General features: G+C 34.4%; 2 protein-coding genes across 3 annotated transcripts; both read right to left on the reverse strand.

The window, feature by feature from the left end:
- Positions 1–512: 512 nt before the first annotated feature.
- On the reverse strand, positions 513–5010 carry LOC145569103 (uncharacterized). The gene is made up of 9 exons (XM_081628470.1): positions 4799–5010; positions 4282–4412; positions 3926–3980; positions 3709–3766; positions 3317–3411; positions 3090–3193; positions 2576–2704; positions 1427–2448; positions 513–854 (listed from the first exon to the last, which is right to left on the reverse strand). The coding sequence occupies exons 2-8, from the start codon at positions 4410–4412 to the stop codon at positions 1440–1442; spliced, it is 1581 nt and encodes a 526-aa protein (XP_081484596.1). The 5' UTR covers positions 4799–5010; the 3' UTR covers positions 513–854; positions 1427–1439.
- A 4218-nt stretch (positions 5011–9228) lies between these two features.
- Positions 9229–13814, reverse strand: LOC145567705 (carbamoyl phosphate synthase small chain, chloroplastic-like). 2 transcript variants are annotated; one of them, XM_081627065.1, is made up of 11 exons: positions 13662–13814; positions 13262–13421; positions 12295–12427; positions 12104–12192; positions 11873–11933; positions 11724–11791; positions 11482–11610; positions 11294–11403; positions 10854–11201; positions 10210–10375; positions 9229–9977 (listed from the first exon to the last, which is right to left on the reverse strand). In XM_081627065.1, exons 2-11 carry the CDS (start codon positions 13389–13391, stop codon positions 9928–9930), a joined length of 1284 nt encoding a protein of 427 aa, XP_081483191.1. In that variant the 5' UTR covers positions 13392–13421; positions 13662–13814; the 3' UTR covers positions 9229–9927. The 2 variants fall into 2 exon arrangements, with proteins under 2 accessions (XP_081483191.1, XP_081483190.1); XM_081627064.1 differs by having other exon boundaries at positions 12295–12433.
- Between the last annotated feature and the right edge of the window lie 215 nt (positions 13815–14029).

Genomic DNA, 14029 nt, shown 5'->3' on the forward strand with positions numbered 1-14029 from the left:
TCATTTCTCTCACCTAGTGGACCTAACATAAATCATATTTTATTAATTTCATATTCTCTGTCTTCTAATTGTCTTAACTACTTTTATTATTTACAATTTTTTATTCTTCCACCTACCTCACTATCTTTATATTTTATACTTTCTCCAATTTCTCCTAAAACTTCGTGAATGAAGAAATGAAGCAAGTTTTTAAAAACGAAGGGATTAGCATTTATAACAAAACAAAGGGAAAAAATTGTCTAGTGTGATATTGTTATTTTTGTTTTGATCACTTTTTTTAAAATATTAATTTTTTTTGTTTATAATACTTCATATTACATAAATAAATATATCGGTGATCAAAATTGTATTTTAATAACCGTAACAAGTCATACTTGACAGGTTGGGACGGGAAGCAATGACCATAACATAACACTTTTTCTTAATGCTTTCTCTCAAAGAGTTAATGAGAAAGTGTGTCCATAAAACAACAGATAACATCAATGACTCAATGAGTAAGTGATCTCTTTTTTTATTTCTTCAAAGATTGTCTCACTGGTAAACTAAACAGGTTACAAAACAACTTATTGCCAAGATACGGGCGCCAAGCCACCAAGCATGGTTTCCAACTTCTTCCTTCAGTACAACCAATTTTATTAGAAAATATTATGTACAATTTTTATGAATGTTTTCCAAAATTTTGTTATCTAAGGAACTACCAATTCTAAAAAATTTACATTTCCCTTTATTGTAAAGGCCAAAGTTTAAAACATGCCTTTCTTTTCACCTATTTAGGTCGAGTCTTATCTCACTCCCACCCTTCTCGTCCAAGTTGCTGGACTGCCCAACAGCCACACAAAGAACAGCTTCAGAATCTGCAAGTACACAGCTCGTATCATTAGTATGTCGTAACAGCAAATGCAAGTTAAAGTAAAGCAAGACTTTCTGAAGAAGTGTCCTTAAGCAGGCAACAAAATAGATAAGCGTTAATTAGCAAGCCTTTAGCAATGTCATTGTTCTATCTACAAGAAATCATGTTATCAGCAACATTGAATCAGATAAGATTTAAACTGACACTAAAGTGCAGGCAGACAGATATCACAAAACCAAAAAGACGGATTTTGGGCCTGTAAGTAGGGCAATCCCAAAATATAATTCTCTATGGCTTATATAAAAGGAAAATTTAGAATGTGTCCCTTTTCTAAAAGCTGTCATACACCTACACAATGTGATGCCAGGTTAGGGATAAGGCCAGGAATGTTAACGACGAAAGAAAATAAAAAGAAGAAACAACCTACAAGCTCATAGATTATACACATATCAAAATCTATGGATATTGAATATCACTGCATAAGGCTTCAGAGGAACAAAGAACAAAAAATTGTAAGATGCTATTAAGATAACAGGTCAATTCAGGGGAGAGGGGCATCAACAGATTAGAAGTTACCAATAGGGTAATATCAAGATATTGACATTGTCTTCAAGCCAACAACTTCACCTGGAGTTGCAACAGAGGCACCACATTTCACTCCACCAACATCTGCTTCCATGTCAAATGAAAGTTCAAGGCATCTCTCAACAGGCTTATGAGCTGCTGAAGTTTCAGCCTTCCTGAAATCTTGCATTCCCATCCCTTTCTCGGCGGAATTTCTCAATTTACTTGAACTTTTCTTTCTTATTATAGAAGGCATGCTAAAGCTCATAGCAGAATTCCTCAATATAGATTCTGGACTGCCACTACTTGTAGGGGTATATACATGACTAGGTGGTGTAGAAAGATATAATGGACTGTTAGTTTGAGCATCGTTGTTCTCTACGTAATTGACTCCATATAACCGGCCAGTCTCTGAAATTCTTAACCCAGGAGGCTCATAGCACAGATTGCCGTAACTTGTACCTTCAGAATCTGTAGATATACCATTAATTCTGTTTTTCTTCTTTCCATGAGCATCATCCCCACTGAAACCAGACATTCCTAAACTCAAGAAAGGCTTGTCTAAGCTCCTGAACACCTGATCAACAGTTTTGCTACCGTCTCTTGGTCTTTTGGGAGACTCCAGTGATAACATAGTTAAGGGTGTAGCCTTATAGTTTGTTGAAGGAAAATTTAAGCGAGAACCTGCAGTAGCTGTACTAGATAGCTGAAGATCTGCACCAAGAGGAGCATCTTGTTCATCAAACAACATCCTGCTTGGTCGGTTTAGTCTAATTTCTGAACGGTAAGAATTTCCAGGAGTATTTCCAAGGGCTAATTCAGTAGAGCAAGTTTCAGTACCATAGATTGATGCTGTGCAGCTATCTTCATAAACATTTGCTGCAGCTTTGACTCTGCAAAGGTCTAACTTTCCCTCATAACACTTTGTTTCGAATGTAGTCTTGTTTATGCTCTGGGTAGAACCATGAGGCGATCTTGCATCCAACTTCTTTTTTAAAGAGCTATTCCAGTGATTTTTTATGGCATTGTCTGTCCTGCATGTTCCCGATACAAGAAGTCAAAACATAATTATTGCTGAAAATTGACTGCGCCTAAACAGTAAACAATCTGTATCATGTCAGCATTTGGTCATGGTAAGATTACCAATTCGAATACAAATACCTTCCTGGAAGAAATCTTGCTATTTCTGCCCACTTGTTGCCATATCTCTGGTGATAGTAAGTAAGAAGTGATTCTTCCTCCTCTGTCCAGGCATCTTTCTTTATCGCAGGGTCAAGATGGTTGTGCCACCTATATGAGAACCAAAAATGAGAGGAAAAAAAGAAAAACCAAAATTAAACAAAACAAAACTTTTGCCTCCAATCAATTGCCTTGTATTCTTATTTGCTTTTAGTGAGCAGAAATGCAGAAATAAAGAAAAAGCGAGAGAGAGAGAGAGAGATCACAATAGGTACATATATAGTTTACATTTCAACCAGAAAAAATAACAATCTTTTATTGCCTATCATATTAGAAAAAACAGAGATGTCCCTTTTAGTGAACAGAGAAAATCATTATAGGCAAAATGTGTCAGAAGGTAATGATCAGAAAAATATTTCACCATATCCTTTCACACAACATTCATACATTTTTGCATGTCAGGATAAGGGATATAATGCACTAGAGAAATTGTTACCTCTCTCGACATTGCTTGCCTATCCGACCAGGCAACCTCTTTGCAATGACAGACCAGCTCTTGCAACCATGCATCTGAACCATCTCCATGATACAATCATCCTCCTAAAAGATGATAGATAAGTTAATCAAACACAATATTCATAGGCATCAGAAATATCAACAAGCACAATATCGAGTCTCTAGAAGCCACTTCCAGTGAGAAAGAGTTTAAATTGTTAAATTCACCTCCTTTGTCCAGGGTCCTTTAACCAGTTCGGGATTAAGAACTTTTTGCCACCGATGTAGGCATTGCACATCCGTCCTTCCCGAAAAATGCTCAGCTGTAGGAAATTCAAAGACATAGTCAATAAACAGCTTATAAGCAACTACAAGAACTTCACTAGATACAATTAAAGTACATATTGACCATGTAAAAAATTCAACTCACATAAATTCCTTGATCAAGCATTTATCCTTTTTATGTTAAACAGCTAAATTCAAACTGATTGCAATGCCATCAAGGCCTATCATATTTCAGCTGAACAAAAGTTTCTTACAACAATTAACACTAAATCCTTCAACAATTCAGAGTACTAAAAAAACAAATGAAACTACTATGTATAAAGGTTTGCACTCGCCTATTTTTTTCCAATTCTTCCCATTGTGTTTCTTTACTGCAGCCGTGAGAAGATTGTCCTGTTTTCAAGATCAGCAAGCCAATATAAGGCAAACACATTGATTTTAATCTAGTCATACACTACACCACTACACATACACATCTGATTAAACACTAAATAGTGTCAAAATTTAAAGCATGATTATCATAATATGGAGGATCTAAGAGCTACCACTCACCTCTTCCTCTGTCCACCCACCCTTCGATGAGCGTCTTGTCGGACCACTTGTCCTTCTAATCAACACAAACATCAATGGATCAGCCTCTACCATAATTTGAATGCCTATTTCAACACTAAAGAACAAAAACACCTCCTCAAACAGACAAACTAAAGCATAAACATTGTTACATTGATGAATAATTATGCATATAGACAAGTTACACCAAAACTCAATCCTCACTCTCCCCATACACACACTGCGCTGCGAACACAATTAATCACATAAATGGCGTATATGGAATACGAAAAATGGTTGGACGAGTAGATCGTCTAGAATATGAAAGTTTAAATTTTGAAATTAAGAAAAATGCGTACCCGTGCAATGGTGTAGATCTCGGGGTAGCATTTTCACAACTGCTACACGACATTGACGAATTCGAAGCAATCGTAACTCCATCAGGAGAACCTAAATTCCACTCATCGTCCTCATTCTTCACCTCAATCATCTTCATCATCCCAAAAACAATTATTACAACTACTAGTTCGTCTTATTGATCAAATCATACAAAAATCAAAATGATAAACATAAATCTGCACCAAAATTTGAAAGAATACAACGAAAACATACAGATTCCAAAAAATTCATGTTCACTGAAATCATCATAATCACAAACTCTGTTTCTTCAGTAGATATTAATTAAAAACTTCAATCAAAAATCACTATTAAATGCAAAAATAAACAATCAACGTATAAATTGAATTTAATAACTCAACCTCATCAATAATAAAACCGACACAAAATTCATCCGTTACCAGTTGACAAAATTACGAATATTTCCATAATCATATAAATTAATAATTCCACAATAAATTAATTTTGGAAAGAACTAACCTCAGATTTCTGAGAATTCGTAACCGCTAGCTAGGGAATCAAATTAGAGAAAAAAAGATTGATTTTTTTTTTTTTGTTTTTTTGGGAATTAGGGTTTAGTTTTTGGGTAGAATGAAGTAGCGGGAAAATATATGAGAGAGAAAAAATAGGGAAGAGGAGAGAGAAAATGGAGTTTTAACGGGAAGTGTTGAATTGAGGAAGTTCAATTTGGAGTCTCTTTTAAACGCTTTGCCCTGTTTTTTTTTGGTACTCTCTCTAATAACGAAAGCTTACGTTAGAAGTTACTAACTTGCTACTCCACAGTCCACACCTTTGTACTACTCCGTAACGTATAGTCAAGGGCTAGGTGCTCATCCGCCTCTTTGTCAATAGTGAGTACAATGTACAAATGAATAAATGAGATGTCAAAAATGGACCTGACTCCAAAGCTACTTGCAAAAACATTAGAAAATTTTAATATACTATTTTCGTTAATGGTTATCTGCAACTTTGGAATTTTTTATACTTCACAAATAATACCCTAAAGTTGCAGATAACCGTTAATGGAGGTAGTATTAGATTACGGAATATGGGGTATATACATATGGAGTAGTACTTTTGTATCATTTTATTTGCAATTGTTTGATTTTCACGTTTGCCAATGTTATATTTCAATTATTGTTATTTTTAATTCTTAATTAGTAAGAATTTAAAAAAAAAATTGCAATTTTGAAAATACAGAGAAGATATTGAAACGAATCTAATAAAATTTCATTTGACTATATCTGCCTTACATATCAATCACTAATAATACTGGACAAACTTCTATGTGAATTGTGACATATGTCAAATTATTGACAAATAAAATCATTAAAATGGATTGAGGAAGAGAGTGAGGTATAGATCAAGTGGTTAGAATTTCCCTCCCGATTTTAGGAGATTTTGGGATCGATTCTCATCACTTGCCCTTGTGGCTCTCTAAACAACAAAAAAAAAATGAATTAAGAAAGTATATAGATAAAGGTTATGTTCAATGTCACTCATTTAAGCTAATACAGAGTATTCTCTTATTTAAGAAACAATTCAACTCGTTTAAATTGATATTTGTTTATTAAAGAAATAAATAGATTATTTTTTATCGTATCTTTAATCTCGTAATATATGTTATGAAAATATCATTTTTGGTAAAAGAATTTGACTTAATGACATTTCATTTAACAACTTTTTATCTAACTAGGGTGGCTTACGCGCGCGAAGAAGTTAGCTCTTGTGGAAAAGTTGTATTGGTGTGTATTTACACCTTTGGTTTGGGTTGGTAGACCTGCCAGTTTTAATACGTACTATTTGGTTTATGTGTCTATGTGGTGACTTTGTAGAATTATAAAAAAGTCACCAAAATCTTTTATGACAATTATTATTTGAAACCCTCAAAAGTTTGACACTGTTATTTCAAAATTATTATTAAATAATATTTAATTGATTTGCATCCCTTCACATCTTATTAAACTATTGTTAGTTTATAACTCTTAATTGATTTGCATGATTCAATAATACCTAGCGTGTTTTTCTTCAAATGAAATTTTTTCTGAGCTTTGGTCATATGGAGTAATAATATGTGAAATGTTACTTTTAGCTAAAAACTTAATAATGTAAGTTTATTTATTGTTCTACGACCATCGAATATCTATATCTAATACTAAATCAATAATCACTTAGTTATTTTTTTCCTCGTAAATTCTCGATCTGCATAATTAATACTCCGTACCAGTCTAGTTTTTTTTTTCCTCCATTGATTTCCCTTGATTTTTTTAGGATTTTTAAATTCTTTACACCTTTTGATAACATCTGATTAAATATCACTATTTAATACTCCCTCCGTCCCTATTTGATAGTCACTTTTTTCATTTTTGGCGCCCCTAAATGTTAGTCACATTTGCTTTTTTCAAGTACCATTAATATTAAATTTTTACCAAAATTCTCTCCAATTTGCAAAAATATTTGTGCAAGTTTAACTTTCCCATGTAAATTTTGTTTTCCCATATACTTTAATTACTTTCTCTCTCTACTTTTTTGCATACCCAATGTAAATTTTCTTTTTCGATATACTTTTGCTACTTCTTATTCATGTTTGTTAATTCCCGTGAAAATTACCCAAAAGTGATTATCAAATAGGGACGGAGTGAGTATGAATCTCATTCAAACTTCAAAATGTTATTTATGTGCCATCAAACAACGTACAATTCCAAAGCTAATAAACCTTAACAATAGTGTTGCAATTAAAGGACGAAAAGATTGTAAATAAGAAGAGCAACCACGAAGGAGTAAAAATAAACACTCTCTTGGTAATAAACAACATCTTCGTAAATACAATTTTGTTTCTTTTTAAATAATAATAATAACATATGAAGTATAATTTTTATATTTAAAAAAAGGCATTGCAAGTTTTTTGTTAAAAAAAAAATGACTTATTATAAAAGGTAGGGATGACTTAATTGTACAAATGAAGTAAAACTTTGATCAAATATAAAAATCACATAAATTAAATCACTTGAATTGAACATAACCTCAAGATTATACTCCGTATAAAATAATTCTTAAAATGGAAAAATGGAAAAAGGATTATTGTTTGAATCAAGTTATCAATTTATGTGCATAATTTCAATCTCTAACTTTTTTTCTTGGGTAGATATCAAAATATGTACATTTATTTGTATTTTTTTTTTTTTGTTAGTAAAGAGAAGCGCCCTACTAGGTCGAAACCTCTCATATGTTTTCTAATCCGAGTTAGTGGGCTAGACACTTTAGGAATGGAGGAAAAAGGTAAGAGAATCCTTAACACTTTGTTTGGATAGGAAGAAATGGAAGGAAAAGAAGAGAAGAGAAATGAAGGGGACACATTCTCTTGTTTGGATAAAGGATTGGGGGAAGGAAGGAGAAGAAGAGGGAGGGATTCATTTTCCCTCTCTCTTTAATAAGCATAATCTCTCCATAAGAAGAGAGATTTGGAGGGAAAATGGAGCTCACCTCCCCCTCCCTTTCTTTTCCCTTCCCTTCCCCCAATTTCCCTCCCCTTCCTTTCCTTCCTTCTTTGCTATCCAAACAAAGCGTAACCCAAATATAACTAGTGGGGTTATCAAAATATGTATACTGTATTAAAAAAAAAAAATAAGCACATCAAAATTGAGTTAGAATTAAATTGCACATTTATAAAATAAGAACTATATTAGATGTACAATTAGAATGAAAAATTTACATATTATCTTACTCATTTTATGGAGCTTTTCATATGAGTTGCAAATAATGTGACAACTAACAAGTAATTAAATTCAACTTCACTGGCTTAATTATTTTACACGTACAGTGACAAGTAGAGTTAGTACCCTTTTTCAGCGAGGAAAAGTTGTTACGCCTATTAGATGTGGCGGTTGCTTTATTCACTATATTCCTATGCTATGTTTAGAGACATGATATCTTGACCTAGTAGTTAAGACTAAAGTTCTGTTCGACAATAGCGCGCGGTTGAGTTAGTTGTTAGTGGTTAAAACAATTAGGAAAAAAAGTGTTTGTCAATAGTAGTTCAGGTAGAGGTTAGTAGTGAGATACCATTTGAGTAGCTTTCTCAAACGTTAAAAAAATAGTGTTTCAAAATTAGCGGGTATCGTTTGTCGTTGATTATTACATAAACAATATTTATGTGTTTTTATTGTATATCACTATTTCAACAACTGCTTTTACTAGATGATCATACTATCCATTGTTCTTTAACAGCTGACCTTTACCCATTAGCCACTACTAATTGACAGCCACTCATTACTCTTAACCTACCCATTATTCGACCGCTATGAGCTATCCGCAACCGCTAATTTTTTCGAATAGGGCCTAAGAGTTTGTGTATGATAGGTCTCAATCTCCTCTATCCCTTTTGCAAATGGTAACTTATATTGTCCTTGTGGTTTATTTGTACGCGCCGACCCAATAAAAAAAATCGTGGTAAGTTTTAGGATACAGAGTATTTGAACCATGAAAGTTTTTTAGTTGCCTTTTTTTTTTTTTTTTTTGACAAAATAGTTACTACTGTACGTTTGTACTTCATATAATACTCCGTATTGAAAGTAGTAAATATGTTAGTGATACTTATCAACTCGAGAGATTCTGTTTCATATAAATTCCGAAAATAATACTCGTAATACTGATCAACATTAGCCTTTTTTTTCTTTTTTTTTTTTTATCAAATTCCGATAATTTTTTGTCAATTCCTTACATCTGTAATTAACAGATTCAGGACGATCATGAAACGAGAGAACTCAGAGAAGTGAATTACGAGTAGCATTTATTTTGACAAAGCTGTAGTAATACTGCACATAATTTGTTTTTTTTGAAAGGAATCAGAAGCTTATTTTAGCTGTACTGTGTACTTTCCTGTAGTAAATCAATAGTTTACAAACGCTTGGTAGACAGGAGCAACAGCCTTTTTGTTATATAATAGAAGGTTCCCATACAATTGAGAAACCGAAGGCAAGCTTCAGAACTACGGCCGAGCCTTCTTATTCTGAATAGAGAGAAGATTCAAACAACACCTTGGAGCTTAGAAAGGTACAAAATTAACTACATAGAAAGCTGTGACTTCCTGTTAGGTCATTCATACCATGTCAACTCTTTATCAGCTTTAGGAGCACATAGATGGTCAATGAACATAAGCCGGGCAAGGGTTATTCGATCTAGCATAGGCAATAAGGGCACCGGCGATACAATGTTCAACATGCAGCCAGTTGTATATGACTGTTGTAACCTTGCCTGTGGTATACTGGTATGAGCCCTTGTTTAACAAGATTTCTAGCGCAGTTGTCTTTGACACACGAAATGATATCTCGTGGCAACTGGCAAGAGTTTGGGCTTCTGTAGTTCATATTTGCTAGTACTTGCTGTTGTACTTGACTCTCTAAAGATACAAAATAAAACCATAGATTTATGCAGCATCAAAACAATTTATACTTCACAAAACAAAGGAGCATTTTCCAAGACATCACCCTGTTCCTACATCCTTGGTTCTTCAAGGACATTGTGCAAAGATCTTCTGTAAATGGATATACTTTAATTGCAGAATATGTGGACTTGTAGCCATGTCCAACAATAGCAATAACCTCACTAGTTCAAGCATTTCCTTTCACTTGCCTCATCATGTCAATGAATTCTCCAAAAACTGTAACAAGAGAAGCAGTAATTCAGAAAAAGGAGAAAAAACAAAAACCACCCCTCCGCCAACATAGTAACTAATGCATTCAACTTGATCTATCAGATGCTGGAGTAGAAACTAAGCTAAAGCAATTAGTGTCAGCATATGATAGAGATTATAAACAAGAGACATGATACCAAGGTAATCTTGCATTGAGATTGAAATGAATCAAAATATCTTAAATAGAACATGTAAATACCAGGGTCTGAATCATGGGGTCCTGGTGATGCTTCAGGGTGATATTGGAGAGACATGATATTCTTCGACGGAAACGCAAGACCGGCACAGCTTTCGTCATTAAGATTGATGTGTGTCACTTCAATTCCATCAGGAAGTGATGCAGGGTCTACTGCATAGTTGTGATTCTGTCACATCATACACAAACAATCAAGATTATTCTGTTACATGTTTAAAACAGAGGTTGAATGCATGGATTTAATCTTTAAGTTCCACCATTACATAATTACAGAAGTTCTCAATCCTATCAAAGAATATGCTTATTCACCTATCCAGAAACTATACAGTATGTCATAAAGATCAGTTGCAAACCCAAAAATATATTAGGGAAACATGTTGGGATATCAAAACACAAATATTCTTATTCTTCAAAGTGTTAAAAACTCCGCACTTCCGCTCATATATCAGGAAGTCCCTCAGCAAGGAAATCGTTTCAAACTTTCAAAAATTAATGATACATAAACTACTAGTGAGCAATTATTTTGTGGAGCCAATAGACAGTTCTCTAAACATCAGTAAACAAATGAGGAGTACGGGAGCGCAACACAAGGAAATAAAAAGATGAAGCACAAAACTAGGAGGAAAGATAGCACATGAATAAAGTACCTGAGAACTAATTTCAACCTGACCATTTTTGATATTGCGAACAGGATGATTTCCTCCATGATGACCAAACTTCATTTTATAAGTCTTACCACCTAATGCTTGGCCCAGCAATTGGTGGCCCATACAAATTCCGAAAATCGGGACTTGTCCAATTAATTCCTTCACTGTATCAACAGCATATGGAACTGCTGAAGGATCCCCTGGACCATTGCTGAATAGAATGCCATCTGGTTGCAATTTTAGTGTCTCTGATGCTGGCCATGTTGATGGAACAACAGTAATTTTACATCCATATGATGCCAGACGCCTCAAAATGTTATGCTTGATACCAAAATCATAGGCAACCACCTTCATTTTGAAAACACAGCCAGAAAGAATTGATCAATGAAAGTTTACAACCAAATATAGGGTTAATACAGCAGCAGATGCAAAGCACAGACCTTGAAAGTTTCTCCAGGTCTCCCATTTGTATTAAATTCCCAATCATTGCCAGTTTTGTCAATCCACTCATAAGGAGCTTGACATGAAACACCACTTATCAAATCAACACCTGCAATATTGTAATCAGATTTTAAGATCAACAATAAATAGAAAGCCCAATCCATTTTCAACACCAAGTAAACATTACCAACAATGTCCCAAGAACGAGCCATTTCTAATAACTGGTTGTCTGATTTTGATTCTTCCGTGCTCAACACACCAATAAGGCTCCCATCTTCCCTCAATCTACGGGTGATAGCACGAGTGTCAACATCATCTATTCCACAATAGACAGTTTGACAGAAAGTCAAAAGGCAAGCAAATGCAAACTAACTACTAATGCATGATCTTTAACAATCAAAATTTCCAAAATTTTGGCTTTTAACTTACATATACCCATGATGTTTCTTTTGGATAAATAATCTCCAAGTGTCTCAACACATCTCCAGCTTGAAGTGCTGTATAAACAAGAAAAAGATAAGCACATATGGAATCCTTCAGAAAAGCAAATACCAAGGTAATAATGCAAATAATCCAACCTGATGCTTAAGCTTCTAATCACCAGACCAGCAAGAAAGCATTGACTTGATTCTTGATCATCTGCAATGATTAAATCCTAATCTAGTTACACATCTTTGACAGATGAATAGGCAACAATTGTAAATTGCGTTGCACGGATATGGAAACAGGTCAACAGGAAGCGTATTGAAAACAGATACATCAGTCCTGTAATGCTACTCCATGGATCAGAGGAAATAAACGTCACTCACCAAAATTCACACCAGTATTCCCTATATGAGGATTAGTCATCAGTACAAACTGGCCAGCGTAACTAGGATCAGTTAGAATTTCCTGATACCTGAAATACAATACACTTAGACTACAAACCAAGCCAAGGGTGGAAGCAGGTAATTATACGTCAGCAAATGAGAAGAACTTTTAACAGACGGAGTCCACTCACCCAGTCAATGAAGTATTGAAGACCACTTCACCAACTTGCGTCCCAGCAGCACCAAATGACTTGGCCTTCCAAATGGTACCATCCTCTAGCACAAGTCTAGCATCTGATACCTTCCATGGTCTGCCTCCTGACCCTGTGGCTGACAAGAAATGATGTTGCAGATATGATTATTGGACAGAATACTGGAAAAGAGCAGAAAGATAGTAACAAACTAAGCATTCATGAAGCATATCATTTTTCAGTTGGCAGCAGTAACAAACAATTGACAAATATCAACCTAAATTGTGGTTTAAGGTCATTAACAAACATGAGCACGCACAGTAAAGAGAGAGACGCATTTTTGTCTAAGCCTCATATTCACATATTTCAACTCAAGTAATCCAAAACTTAAACAAACCAAAAAAATTGTTCCCATTCTCAGGTGAAACCAACCACAACACAACCTAATTAGTTCCGTCGCCTAAAAACTTCCACCACAACAGTGTCATCTATAAAAACTTTACTTGAAAGAAGGGGGGGTGGGGGGTGGGTGGGTGCGTAATCAGCTAATTGGAGCCGACTCAATTATATTAAGCTCAAAAATGTGAGTGATAAAGTTTTATTCTTTTTGGGTACTAATAGCAACAAACCAGCTGATGATAAAAGACTACTGAAGATCAATATTGTTAACTATTGCCAAACTATTGTAACTTGCTGATTAAAGATTTAGACTGCATTCGTCTCGCATAAATAGTTTGCTAATCCTGCACCCACTTCAGCAGTGTATAATACGAATTTTCAATAACAAACCACTGATCCAGTCCATTACTTAACGTTAGCAATGTAAGTCAGCAATATGCAATACTAGTAAATCAAAAAGTAAGAACTAAAAATCCATTTATCTTATTATTTTTAACTATCGTTCAAACCACCATTTCATGTGTTGAGCAAATACTTGGTAATATAGAAGAATGCTCATAATAAATACCTGAAACAGCAGCATTTTCGGTGAGAGAAACAACAGAGCACTTGACCCTGAACAACTTGACATCTCTTTTTTGAGGAGAGCAAATTCCCAAAGGAATTGCCACTGCAAAATCCAATGCTCTACATGCCATTTCTTACTTGCTAAATAATCAATTTATTTCCTGAATAGAATTATTGACAATAATCAAGATGGGTATAAACAACACAGCAAGTAGCAAGTTATTAAAACTATCAATTTCAGGTATTATACTCAAAATCTAATAACCCAATATAATCTCTACCAAAAACCCTTAATTTATCAGGAAATTAAGAAAGAGAAATTTCAATTAAAACATTAAAGTGAAGCTAAATACAGGTAAAATGGAAAAGAGTAACGAGAGAGAAGAGGGTGGCGGACATACCACCGGGAATGAAGAGCGGGGCTGAGAGGAAGACGGTGTGGTGACTGGTGAGTGTGGAGCAATACTATTTAGGGTTTATGCTACTTTTTTTTCAATGTTTTGGCAGGAGGGTTTCCTTTTCTTAACCATTCATTTCTTTCACCATGAGTATGTATTACTCCGTACTGTACAAAATTTACTCCCTATTTTTTAATCTTAATCGTATAGCGAGAGTGCATATAGCGCATAACACCTACTCATTATTTGACCGCTATAATAAACGGAGTAGTTATTAAGCATGTATATAGGAGGGCGTTTTGGGGTTTTCATTTTTTTTTTTTCGTTTGATGTTTTTCCACCGTGCTATATTTATGTGTACTATTATGCTA

The sequence above is a fragment of the Chenopodium album genome, chromosome 11 (genome assembly GCF_948465745.1).
Source record: "Chenopodium album chromosome 11, dcCheAlbu1.1, whole genome shotgun sequence".
In the NCBI taxonomy this organism is placed as follows: Eukaryota; Viridiplantae; Streptophyta; class Magnoliopsida; order Caryophyllales; family Amaranthaceae; genus Chenopodium; species Chenopodium album.